General features: G+C 31.6%; 2 protein-coding genes across 2 annotated transcripts; both read right to left on the bottom strand.

The window, feature by feature from the left end:
* Positions 1 to 384: 384 nt before the first annotated feature.
* Positions 385 to 1,368, bottom strand: LOC140975893 (uncharacterized). Its single transcript, XM_073439821.1, has one exon. It carries the CDS (start codon positions 1,306 to 1,308, stop codon positions 403 to 405), a length of 906 nt encoding a protein of 301 aa, XP_073295922.1. The 5' UTR covers positions 1,309 to 1,368; the 3' UTR covers positions 385 to 402.
* Positions 1,369 to 4,302: 2,934 nt separating this feature from the next.
* Positions 4,303 to 7,092, bottom strand: LOC140975892 (uncharacterized). The gene is made up of 2 exons (XM_073439820.1): positions 6,321 to 7,092; positions 4,303 to 5,205 (listed from the first exon to the last, which is right to left on the bottom strand). The coding sequence occupies exons 1-2, from the start codon at positions 6,852 to 6,854 to the stop codon at positions 4,432 to 4,434; spliced, it is 1,308 nt and encodes a 435-aa protein (XP_073295921.1). The 5' UTR covers positions 6,855 to 7,092; the 3' UTR covers positions 4,303 to 4,431.
* Positions 7,093 to 14,713: the final 7,621 nt, after the last annotated feature.

Raw genomic sequence — 14,713 nt, 5'->3', positions numbered from 1 at the left:
CTTCCAAATATATTAATTTCCCTAAAAAAATATCAAGAAATATGCACATTTTTAGAAACTTTAACTTTAGCTATCCTCTCATCAACGTTTTTTTGGGAAAAAAAACTCTGATTATAAATTGATCAAAATAGTCAAAATTCAAAAGTTCTTTGTATAAAAAAAAATTAAAAAGTTAATATACCTAAAATTGGACCACAAAAATTTTTTTTTTTTAAAAAAATTCACTAATGCCTCAACTCAACTAGTTGGTTACCAGCAATCCATTTCGAGAATCCAATTACCAATGTTCAAGTAACATAACGATCACATATGTGAGAATTTAAGCTTTTTTCCATTGTATTATCCACAAAACATGGAAGAAAATCTCAGCCCAAAACTGTACAATTTCCTCTTCTTTTTTTTCTATAATGTGAGCAAATTGAGTAGTGAAACCCTAGTATTGATCAAACTGCGGAATGCCTTCTCCCCACACCCTTGGATCTCTACGATACATCCCTCCAGTTCATGCAGTTTCTTCGACGCAGTTCTGGCTTCTTTAACCTTCTTACTCAAAGCCCACAAATTTTCCATATCGATTTTTCGGATACCCACTTCGATCTTCGAATTCTTGGTCCATCTCCCAGACTTCAGCCCCATGTAAGATCGTTTTCTGATAGCAAATGACGCAGAAATCCCACCAAAAAGGGAAACTGAAACCAGACTTGTCACCTGAAGAACATCCTCTATCGTTTGGATAAGCTCTGATTCGTCGTCGTCACGAGAAGCAGGAACGGAGAATCCCCCGACTCTGTAACGGAGATCCGAAACGAGTTTACCGATTTGGATACCCAGTCTGTTCAGGTTCTTCAAACAGGAATCTATATCCGAACCATCTCTCCTCCGAACCGCCATCTCCGTGGCCGAGCACTCGTCCTTCAGACTCAAAACCAGAGTCTGGAACCTCCCGTAGACGTCTACGAAGCGAAGGAAGTCCTCGAGAAGTCGCTCGATGAAAGCGGAGAACTCTCCTCTCCGTAGCAAGTCGCGGGTCCGAGGAAGCTGGAGAAGATCCACAAGCGAGTCATGGACCGCATTGAGCCGCTTCAAGCCATCGCAGAGCCAAGCGGAGTCTCGGGAGGCGGATACGGAGCCGATCCACGGGTGGATATGGGCGATCCCAGCTCCGAGTTGGGAAACTGTGGGGTGGGATCTGCAGGGGAGACTGGTGGATCGGTTGTGGATGGTTTTCGGGGGTTCTGAGGAGCTGTGGGAATGCTGGTTTGGGAACGAAAGAGATCTGCGGAACCTGTTTGCCATTTTTGCGGCCATTTTTGCTCTGAAGATTGGTGCTGACACCGATTCTTTGGAATGAAAAGGAAGTAAGCTGGACTTGTGTATATATAATGGGGCAACTTGCAAGCATTTATTTAATGAATCCCACATCTAAAAAATGTGTTTTTTATCTTTGATTATTTATTATTTTATTTTTTCAAATACCATTTTTAATATATTAATTTTTTTTATAGTTTTAATTTTTTTGACATATCGTTAATCTGACACTAATATCAATAACATTGACGTATATAGTATCATATCAACACTTTATAAGAGAAAAGATTCAAGATTTCAAAAAAACCAAAAATACAGAACTAACACAAAAATTTGATAAGATAGATTATTAAAATCGCAAAGAAACAAATATCGAAAACCAAAAATGTAAATTTTCCAAAAATAAAGGTAAAAATTATAATATGAAACATTGCTTGATAGCTTGTGTTGAACGACAATTTGTTGCTTTAGAAAGATAATGAATTCATAGCTAATGAATATGATGACATACATCTTAAAATAAAACATAATATTTTTTTTTAAGAAACTAACTTTAAACTCAAAAATATAGATATTATGGGCAAGAATTTGAATGGAATTAATGTTTAAATTCTTTAAGATTATTCCGAGTACCGATCTATCAAACAAAATAAATTAAGTTCGAATCCAAATCGAAAGAAATTAGAATATGTTAAAATTTTGGCTAAATATAATGATTTTTGTTAAACTATAAAGAAAATTGCCATGCACACATATATCAATATTCTATATGGTCATTTCAAAAAAAAAATATACATTCTATGTGGCAAATTTTTTATATATATATAATCGGATATATACATTTTTTTTATATATTAATATATTTGGAATAAAATATTATTTTATCGTGCGACAATTTTTTAATCATAGATATTAGATTTTTTATGGCAATCATCAACTAAAAATTAAAGTGCGACAATTTTTTAATCATGGATATTAGATTCAACATCGGATCAATTATTAGGAAAGATAAATCATGAAATCGAAAGCAATCCATCGAGATGTGACGTTTGGATTGCTTTGAATAGTAATATTATTGTATTTAATTTCATGTATGTCAATAAATAATTACATATGAAAAAATATATTGGGAAAATGATTTTTTTTGTCAATCAGCTTTTCCAATTTTGGGTTCTGGTTAATTAAATTGTTAAAATTTGACCCGAGATCTTGTAGCACTTACTAATAAGGTCCTATCAATTAGTATTACACAGAAGAAAGGGGTAAAGAAAATGCCTCCAGCCAATGTTCGAGCACCAGGCGCTACGCAATTAAATTTTGACGTAACATCTGACAAGTTAGTGATTTTCGATGTCATTTCAACATTTTTCGATAACATTTATGGTGTCATATAAACATTTATTTGAACGATCAATTTCCTCTTTAAGAACTATTTGACTTCATTCTTAATTTCTAGAATTGATTTTTTTTTCTTCCCAACTTTATTGCAATGGCGGCTAGCTAAGAATTCAATAATTAGTTGGAATTTTTGTGGTAACAATGAACACTTGAGTAAATAAGTTTCAACGTTTTTATTTATTTTATGTTTTTTCGGTTGAATGTATTTATTTTATTTTATTTTATTTTAGAGTATGTCTCTTGTGAAACGATCTCACGAATCTTTATCTGTGAGACGAATCAACCTACCAATATTCACAATAAAAATTAATAGTCTGAGCATAAAAAATAATTTTTTTTTCATGGATGACCCAAATAAGATATTCGACCCACGAAATTGATCTGTGAAATAGTCTCATAAGAGTTTTTGAGTTTATTTTATTCTTTCCAACTAACTTTTCCTTAGTTCAGTGTTTTGATGTGACAAAATTACTATTCTAATTTAAAATTATAGTTGGTTCCAATATTGAATATAGTTAATTATGGGGCAGTGGAACGTTATGTAATAAACCATTTTCATCAATAATTTAAAAGCACGTTTTTAGCATTGTTTGGGGAGCGTGGATATATTGCACGTTTTTCTTAGTATTATTATTTTTTTCGAAAATAACGTTTTTTAGTATTTGTTTTGTGAAAGTGGAGATATTTACGTCACTTGGTGGAGATGGCACTTAACTAACATACGAATGGTTGGGGCACAAACAATATATGTAGAAACTTTTGGACGAAACTTGCAATTTGGGAAAAAAATTATAAAGTTTATATGATTTTATAGCATATTACTTATAACTCATTCTTGGATCCTAATTATACAAGTTAACATACAAATGAACATTATAGAAGGGTGGGAATAAACCATAGAGAATTTTTTAAAAAAATTAACTTAAATCTTTTTGTCATTAACTCTTCCGAGACAGTTTTAAAATCCATGATTTCAAATCTTTCGACCTATTTGGATGAACAAAATTCAAGTATATTTCAAATCCACTTAATAGTAAGTGTAGTGGATTTCAAATATACACAAGATGATCGCCGTTCGAAATCCATTCCACGAATTAAATGTCATCATTCGAATCAAATTCATTCGTACTAGCACAATCTAAAATTTTAAATCAAATTCTTAAGAAAATAAATTTTTTTTGGTTAACTAACTTGTGAAATTTTGGGTTTTTGTCCATAAAGTTTTTGAAGTTTGGTTTTGTACATTACATTTTAATTTTTGACTATTTTTGGTTCAACTGATGACATTACATCATATAAGTCAACAATTTCTATAACACATCATCGTTTTTCGATGTCGCAATTGGATGAAAATAATCAAAAACTAAAAGTTAATGTATAGAAACCTAACTTTGAAAACTTAATAAACAAAAACTCAAAATCAAACAAGTTAATGAACTAAAAAAAAAAACTATTTTTGGTGCTTAATTTCATAATAAACTTGTATCGGAATTTCATAAACTATTCCACCTTAGAGCAATTTCATTTGTTGTGGGGCATTTGACATGTATTGTCCAATAGTTTGGTGATGTCTATTTATAGGTGTGAAGGGCAAAAACGTAATATGACATAATAAAATAATAATAAAATAATTTCTTTAAAGATATGCTCTAAAATAAAAAATAAAAAATAAAAAATAAAAATTCATGTAATGGTTAAATGCCAAGTTGATCTAATTGGCCGTCGTCATTTCTGTCTCAAGCCCAGCCCACAAATTTCACGAGCTTGTGGGGCGATCCATTGGGCCGTCCGTCTCCTCATTTCCTCAAACCAATTCATACACTGATCCATTTTCAAAGCCCAAACTTTCTTTCTCACAGAGGTTAGATTGGAACCAGCCACATTATCAAATAATTCCTCCCATGCATTTTCCCACTCATTATGTGCATCACAGAGCTCTAATTTGTTATTAGTCCACTCAGTCCAGCTCCACCATTTAGCAAGCCCATTCATAATAGGCCCAACACATGATCCAGTACACGCAGGCCTACACGGCCTGCATTTAGCACCACTGAGTGGACCGGGGCTGGACAACGAGGCCACGGGGACGCCGAAACGGGCCGGAGGAAAAGCGTATCTACGATCCGTTACCACACAAAACGGAAGGGGTTTGGTCGTGTATTCAACTTTTTGATCCGTGAGTTGGGCCTTGAAAGCACCCTCCGAGTTGAGTTGGGTTAGCCCGGTGGAGTCGAGTTGTGGAACCAATGAAAGTCTAGAGAGAGCCACAACCGAGGTGTTGAAATCGCCAAGGCCAAAACGGTCATTCAAGCCACCATACGAGGAACCCGGTGGAACTAGGTATCGTCCGGGAACAAAGTTTTCGGGTCCTAACGGAGCTGACCAATATCCATCGACTCGGGTTCGAATAATCCAGTCATAAGTGAAGTTGTTCTTTTCTTGATGTTCTCTTATCATTGTTAGGCATCCTTCTACCAGATTGAAATACTGCAATAAGCCCTATAATGAGACGGAAAAAAAGGGCTGGTGAGACAAAATGACCATTGTAACCCTACTAGTCATGTTTATATAAAAAAAAAATAACTTAGCAATGTGCTATAAAGGCTGAAAAAGTAATTTCACCATAATCAACGCATGTTTAACCATGGGAAACTAACAATTAAGACATCCGCCAAAATTTAACTGAATTTTTCAAAATTATTTTATATAATTTTTTTAAAAAAAATCAATCGAGATGAGCTAATGCTCCTCATCGGCTCCCAGCTTGGTCTCGGGACCCGCCATCCATATATTCGTTTTGCGAAGTTGACCTAATTTCAGTTTTGAAAAAAATATCTTGTTCAATTTGAACAAGATATTTTCATGTGTCACAAGACATTTTAAACGTAGATATCATATCAGCACTACGATGAAATACGAGAACAAAAATCTTGTGCATGCACTAGCTAATATCAAACTTTGAGTAATGAAACGTTGAAAACCAAAATATGTCAATTTATAAGATTAAATTAGTCATTTTCATCAAAGTGATATATTTCATGACAAGCAAATATTCAACTAATATTAAGAAAAAAGTAGTATCCAAGTTCATGCAAATCAAACCACCTAACCGATAATCATTAGTCAGTCGACGGTTAAAACATACAAACAAACCCCCACCTATCAGTTGATCCTTTACCCACCAACTAAAGTAACATTTCATGAAAAGATATTTTCTAATTATGAATCATACATTTTTCATATTTTTTTTGCAACCCAAAAACTTATCAAATAAACCAAAGACTTTAAAGATTTGATAATGTCCGACGACTTAAAAGATTCGAGTTACATTGTTTTCATCATTTATAATTTTTGAAAAAAAAGTTTGAACACTCGGTACTATATATATAATCATATCAGAATTAAAATTAATTATATGTCCGGTTTTAATTATTATCGACTATAATTTTTGATAAAATGACATATGATATATTAATGATATTCAATGAGTTATAGTTCTTTTATTAAGGATCAAGCAACCATGTATTTATTACCAACATCAAGCAATCAATCCACACATGATCGAATATTCCATTGAATGAAATCGATCAAATATCTGCATTCAAAGTGGGTACCTGCACGCCGTTTGGTGAATTCTGAGCGGTGAGAACCCGGCTCTGAGCCTCGGTGACGGGTATCGTTCGGGGAACGAATATCTTCACCGCGGCGATCCGGGGTGCATCCTTCAGCAAGGAGAGTTTGTACGCGTTCGAATCCAAAGGGCTGTGGAGAAAGAGATCCGAATTACCGTAAACTCTGAGGATTCTCTCCACGATGGAGGGCCCGGTGAGCTCGAATCTCCGGGCCCCGCCCACCAAACAAACGGCGATCCTCGACCCGCGTGGTGGATCGTGAACGGGTGCACCTCGAGCAGGAGGGTTTGGGTTTTGGATATTGGGGGAGGTGTGGTCGATGAAAATGGATTTTAAATGGGAGAAACCGGAGAAGGAGTCGAGAACGGAGGCGGCGGCGGAGGTGGAGGAGGAAGAGGAGAGGGAGAAGTAGACGAGGAACGTGACGGGGAACAGAATGAGGAGCAGGATACGCCAGTCGAGACCCAGTAACCGCCTGGGGGACGACTGCGGGAGGAATTTGATGGGGTTCTTCATGATTTCATGCAGAAAACGACGGATGATTCTGTTATTTTTCTAGGGTTTTGGGGATTTTGATCGATGTTTCCGCCATGAAGATGGAGTTTTGATTTTGTAGAGAAACGTGTGGAATTTTGTGAATTTTTCAAAGAATTTGAGCAATGGGAGGTTTCTTTGCCATTGGCTAATATGGCTTGGTGGGCTTTTAGAGTTGAACTTTCATGTTTGAATATTATGTACTTGTTCCATACCTTAATATTCTTAGAAATGTCAAATCTCTATTTTTTTTTTTGATCAAAATTGTGATTTTTTGTTGAAAAAAATAATGTATAGCAAATTTGATGTTACATTGTGTGTCGAATGATATATTATAATTATGGAGAGAATATTTGATCGATTGTTCAATAATAAAGATAAGTTTTGCGGCCCTTCGTGTGTTTGAGTCGATGGAGTAGCTGAGCACTTGAATAATAGTCACAAGTTTGTTAGCATTTTTTCGGTGAGCCTGTCGCACATGGTTTGTCCATTGCGATTTACCTGATTAGCGTGATTTGCATATTATTACATTATCTCGAGGGTTTACCCATTACACACAGAAGAAAAACAGCGACGAGTTCTATCATCATAATTTTTTTTTTTTGCGCAAAAATAGGGCCATGTTATGTTTTTTATAAACCGAAAATGCTTATCTTCTCATATTACAATAATATTCCAATTGTATTTAATAAAATTAAAAATGATAAAAATTAATTTTAATAAATTTATACCTAATATATAATTATCATCTCATGATAAAATATTTATTTATCTTTATCTATATTTTTGGATATTTAAAAAATAATATCATCCATAACATAGAAATTATTATAAAAAATAAGTATCTTGTTAGACGTTTTCACATATCTATATTCATAAGACGGTTTGATCCAACTTATATCTTCAATGAATTAATGCAGCAATTTTGATATAAAAATTAATATTTTTCATGAAACGGGTCGAAGATCCGTGTCACGAAATTGATCAATGAGACAATTTCATAAGAGTTTTTTGTGATATTATATTGTACTGTTTCTTGCATACTTTTTTTTAAAAGAATATTAAATTGGTTTATTTTTAATTAATATATTTTTATTACAGATATAAACATAAAATTGTTAGCTTTGTATTTGGAAGTCAACATGGGGCTATAGAGATCATTTTCTTTGAATTTTTCTACGACTATATTTGTGTTTTCAATCAAAATAAACAAGACAATACAATTTTACTCACGTTTTTGGGATTCTTTGTGAATACAATACAATATAATAAATAAGATAATTTATTTATTTAATACTATATAATATAACACTATATAATATATTATATATGCATGCACGTGAATACGATAAGGTATATAATAATTATATTATAAATGCATGATTAAAGTTGTTTTCCTTTTTGTTCGAAAAGAACAAAGGAATAAAATTTCTCTTCAGGTTAAAGCAATAATTATTTAAATGGATGGAATGGTTACTCGTTATCTCGATTTAAATTTGAAAATTTAATTATATAAAAATAAAATATATTTATTAAATCAAATAAACAATCATTTAAAAAATAAAAAATATTCAAAATAAATATTAAATTATGAAAATTTATGATGTAAACATACATTAAATATTTTTTCAGACATACAATATATAAAAATGTAGGCAATATTTATTAATTATATTTTTTTAAAAAAAATTAAAATTTTCGGATCAACTCGGGTCAAACCGATTTGACCCGAACCCAACCCAACCCGATCATTTTTTTTCGGGTCAGCTATCGGGTCCAACCCGATCTGACCCAAACCCAAAAACCCTAAACTCAAACCTGATTTTTTCAGGTTGAACTGTATCGGATTGGTGAGTCGTGTTTGATTTTGACACTTTTAGAATAAAATACTCTTCAGGTTAAAGCAGTAATTATTTAAATGGATGGAATTGTTACTCGTTATTGTTTTTAGCAAAAATCAATTCATATCGAATCAATCTTTAATTTCCTTTTTAGACAAAATTTATTCAAAACTCACTTAATTTTTAAAATCACTATAAAAAATACATAAAATTTAAAAATGGAAATAGAATCTCATGTGAAAGAGAACATGATTGGTAGGTAAGGTATTGTTTGCTCATGATCTCGGGATTTTTCTTGTTTTGGATTGTTTCTCTTCTTATGATTTTTTAAGTTTATGTGATTTGCACGTATTATTTTATGGTCGTGTTCACGGATAATTCAAATTTTTATTCAATTGATTTGCACAAATTTTTTTTAGTAATTTTTTTGTTGGTGCTGATGTAGCATCAAAAATTGATGACATAACACTAAAAATTATCGACGTTTAACTATACATTGTTGATGTGTCTCATATTACATAACTAGTTTAGTGAAAAATACTAAAACTGAAAAACAGAAGCAAATAAGCTCACTAAAATCATGAATTTCCCTACAACATGAGCAAAATAGAAAATGTTCAAGTTACAATACTAAATATATAATTTCTTTATAATCGTGGCAGCGCGAAGTGCACCTATTTGGGTGCTAACTGGTACCGCTGTTAGGCTCATGAGTTCGAGGAGGTGCGTGACTATATATTGGTACTGTCTCATACATCTTAAAGATCAATTTTAACATTTCTCTACCGTCGATCATGTCCCAAATAAATATAATATTACCTGTTAAAATCCGAGCTCACCTAACCAACCAGATCAAGCAGCACAACGTCAACACCTTGCCATCAAAGAATTTCGCAGGAAGTTACCCATCTCAGTACTACTTTCACTCATGCATGCTTAACTCAACATTCCTCCTAATAAGTATATAAATTTGCTTTTTGGATACTTGAATCCATTATCTGGCTCTGGTACCAATTGTTAATATCAAAGGCTTACCACTATGACAAAAACTATAGTGGTTAGCCAATGTGCAACATTATTTTTTATACTCGTAGCAGCGCAAAATTCACCTACTTAGGTGCTAGTGGGTCGGGTTGTTAGGCTCATGACTCCATAGAAGTGTGTGTCTATCTGCAAGTTCCGTCTCATATATCTAGAAATCAGACCAATCGACACAGAATTATCCGTTAAGAACTAACTTTACACTTTTACGGTCCACCTAGCCACATCACCAGTTTGACGCACGAGAATTTCTCAGGAGGTCAATCATCTCATTATCACTTTCACTCATACTCGCTTAATTCAACACTCATTTAATTTATCGATTCTAATTTATGTTATGAACCATTTGATAACTTTATTTTCAAAGTATACCCATGTAAACTATCGGAAAAAAGTATAAAAACCTTATAACATTTAATAGTTGACAAACATGCATCTTTTAACATTTTTAGCAGAGCTCGAGCTCTTATATAAGTATAAAATATTTTAATTATTTGATCTCAAATTCAAACTCTAAATTTTTCTTGATGTTTTACTTAAGTAGATTTGTTTACGATACCCAAAATATGAAAATATTACGGACCGAACTTTAATTAAAACCGTTTGAACTAACCAAACCCAATTTTCGAATATATTTGGTTTGGTCGGTTAATTCACTTGAACCGAGCTAATTTTCACACTAATTTTAAGTCAGGAAATGCATGTGAAAGACGAAACTATGTAGGGAAATATTAATGAAAGGTTAGTAATTAATAAATTTTTTTTTTTGTTTTGATTTCGAATTTAAGAATGATAATAGGGTCGGGTATAACGGGTACAAGTGTGCTGAAATGGATATTGATTCGGGCATGGATATTAAATCTTGCACTCCAATGGGTGCTGGTCAGGTGATATGTCTTGTAGGACTTGACCCGTTTATACCAGTGTTCTAAAAAGCCTCGCTTAAGCTTGAAGCTCGCCAAAAACGCCCCGCTTCGAAGAAAACGGAAAAAAGCGGTCAAACTGTAGTTTGACCGAATTAAACATAATTAAGGTGTTTAATTAAGCGTGCTTAAGCACAATTAATCGCATCTATTTATTTTTAAAATTTTTTTATTTTGAAGGTATGTCTTTTTATTTTAAAATAATAAATTAGGTTTATAATTTAGATGTTTGTTTTTTAATTTTAATTATGATTAAGCGTGTTTGATAATGATTTGACAAATATTTAACATTTTTAATGTCTTCTAGTTGCAAAAACAAATAAAGATTGTAATTTTGATATTTTTATGATTTTATAAATATGAGAATTAATGCATCAGACTTAAATTTATCATATTTATGTATTATTTTATCTATTTATTGGTTTGAGATAGTTACAATTACACTAAACATAAAAAACGCTTTTTCACGCTTAAACCCGTGCTAATCTCGCTTAAGCTTGAAAAGCTTGGAGCTTGACATCCGCGCTTCGGGACGCTTCACGCTTTTTAGAACCTTGGTTTATACTTTAAATATTATTATTTTATATTTTTATATTTCTTTAAAATTTTAATGGATCGGTTCTCAAACCCTAATTGACCCGACCCATGTTCTTCCCATTGTCATCTTTATTTTGGGCCTGATCAAGACGTGATGTACTGACAATATTTGGTTACTTGGGCCTTAGGCTTAATCTCCATCTGATCGAGTGATTTTTTAAAAAAATATTAAATAATGTATAAATTGGTTTTGATTCGGATCGAAAACCAGTATATTTTTAAAATAATATGTCGAGTTAAATATGGATGAGTGAGAGTAGCATTGAAATGAACAACATCTGAAAAATTATCGTGCGTCAAGCTGCTGGGCCACTTGATCTAGTTAACTATAAAAGAATGACATCAAATTTTAAAAAGTAAGAATGTTTCTGCTGGGGACAAGATTGACGGTAGAGAAAATGTTAGACTGATCTCGAAATGATATTAGAAAGCACAATTAGTTATACATGCACATCTCCAGACTCATGAGCCTAACAGTTTGACCTATTAGAACTAATGTTGGTATACTCTGCGCTGCCATAAGTATATATAAATAAAAATGTGTCTTGCCTAACAGCTGTAACTTATGGTCTAGTGATAAAATAACTCATTATCATCTTATTTTCTTAATAATTTTTTTTAAAAAAAATCCAAACATATTTTTAGAGTGTTTCGAAACAATTAATTGCGTACGTTGTATTATTTACTTTGTAAGCAATCTTCGAAATACATTTTAATTAAATTAGTGTCTGGAAATAAATGGAGAACGTATTGCTCAGAAAAAAAAAATCACAAATTGGGTATATTTATATTTCATAAGAAAATAATAATAATGTTTTTAAATTTAGAATAAAAAAGAGAAAAAAATACAATTTTGATAACTTATACATTTTTCATTTTTTGATTTTGATAATGTTAATGTGACATCGGACACGTCAGCAATGTCTAGCGTCACGTTATCATATTCCGATGTTACATCATCATTTTCTTATGAAATAAGACCAAAAATAAAAAAATTTGAAATTTAATGGGCTGAAATTACGAGTTGACCGATAACATAATCACGAATGAAATATATATAAATTTTGATCAGGTGGCGTTTACATAATAAACAATAAAAGATGCCTTGCTTTAGTTTGAAGATTTCATGGCCGTGTAAGAGACAAAGTTCATCATACAAGGAATCACCATGTTCAATTATTCCACTACAACTAAATTACACATATAGAAGATCAAATTTTGTAAAACTTCCCTAAAATAGATAATTTTAATTGTTAGATAATCGATCATGTACTCATCTTCAAAAAATAACTTAATCGAGTAATGTGAGTCAACCATGTGATGAAAGTAATTTGAGTAAGTCTCTTGTGAGACGGTCTCACGAATCTTTATCTGTGAGACGGGTCAATCCTACCGATATTCACAATAAAAAGTAATATTCTTAGCATAAAAAGTAATATTTTTCATTAATGACCCAAATAAGATATTCGACTCACGAAATTGATCTGTGAGACCGTTTCACACAAGTTTTCGCCAAGTAATTTATGTCATCAACACATATATCTTTTCTAGAAACCACATATAATATTAATAGGGAAATCTTACGATTTTGGTCCTCTATGTTGTCAAATTTCAGTTTTAATTCTATTTCTTTCAATTTTTGACTATTTTAGTAATTTTAGCTAGGAAGTACTGATGCAACACTTACATCTCAATGCCATATCGGAGCCACGTAGGCACCACATCGGCGCCAAGTCAGAAAATGACAAATATTGCAAAAATAACAAAGATAACATACCAAAACTGATATTTAATTATAGTTTAAGCGTTTATTTCTTGACTTGGTTAAGGCATTTTGTGGTTGTATAATTTGAGTGAAAATAGGCTATCAAACACTTGTTATTTCACCCAAAAAAACGTCAATGCTTCACCAAAACACGTCGAGTTATTCTGGCTAATTCCATCATTCAGGTTTCTATGATCACTCCTTTTCTTTTTCTTCTTTTTTATAGTAATTTTCAACTACTTTTTTTAATTAATTAATCGAATTCGAATAAAGATTTATCCAAAATTTCGATTTTGATTTTCAAAATATAGGTTAAAGCAGTTAAATCGGTTCTGTTTCTATATTTTATTTTAATAAATCGATTAACCGATTTTTTTTAAAAATAATATTAATTTTTATATATGCATAAATAATAATTGTAATATCGATAATATATTTTTATGTAGTCTGTGAGTTTTAGAGTATGTTTAATATAACTTATAAGCTCTGAAATTTTGTTTGGTAAATTTTTTTAAAAACTATTTATCAGCTGTCAAAATAAAATGTTAAACAATTTATAAGTTGTTTTAAAAAAAAGTTGTTTGCTCCCATCTTATTTTTTAAAATCTTACTTGAATATTTGTTAAAAACCAAATTATCATTATTTATTTTATAATATCTCAAATATAACAATCTATAACATAATACATATATTTATTAATAGCTTATAATATTTTTAATTTTTAATATAAATTTTATTATAATTAATGTAATTATAATTACTGCTAATAATATTTCATTTTAGCAACAAAAGTAATTCATTATTAAACGTACTTGATTATTAGCGTTATTATTATATTATAAATATTTTCACTATTAAATTAATAAATTAATATATTAATTATAGTTATTATTATTTAAATAAACTCTTATTATTATTATTATTACGTCAAGTAATACAATATTTTTGTAACAATTATGTGTTAAAAAATATTAAACATCAAAAGTATTATTTTTGTGGTGGTCCGGACGCTAATCATTTTCTTAATCGTCTTTGGGATTTAATTATCATTTAAGATAAACAAGGTCTAAAAATTTTTCTTTTTAGAATGCAAGTGCGGAACGTAATGAAATTTAACTAATATACATCTCAATATAAAAGTACAATAATGTACTACAATCATTCAAACTCAACTAAGGTTTAATTACTAAATGTCACGTGTCAAACCCTATCTACACCAAGTCCGGAATCACCACGCTAAACTCGTCTTCTCTCATCATCTTTTTGACCCCGATCCTGTCCCACCTCTTGTCATGCACACATACAAACAAGACAACAGCCGGATAGTCCGGTGAGAATAAATCCCAGTATAAATAATGTATACATGCAATCATATAACTGATATAAAGCATGAATTAAATCTTATCACATGTAGCATAATCAAACAACATGTATCGTTACTAGACTGTAAATAAAACATGAATCGAAATCTACGAAACATAAATCAATACAAGTCTGTAATTCAAGTTCTTGACTCGACATCTAAAACTCGTCTCATCTCTCATTTAATCTAGGGATCCCGGTGAATAAGAACGTAACAAGTCTCCCACCTACTACTACCAGTCGCGGTGGCGGCACGTTCTTATTTACGGACTTTGGCCCTCGCTATATCGAATATCTATGATAAGAGAGAC

Source organism: Primulina huaijiensis, chromosome 4 (genome assembly GCF_012295235.1).
Source record: "Primulina huaijiensis isolate GDHJ02 chromosome 4, ASM1229523v2, whole genome shotgun sequence".
Taxonomy (NCBI): Eukaryota; Viridiplantae; Streptophyta; class Magnoliopsida; order Lamiales; family Gesneriaceae; genus Primulina; species Primulina huaijiensis.
The sequence above is the reverse complement of the archived record's forward strand: the minus strand, read 5'-3'. Positions and strand labels throughout refer to the sequence as shown.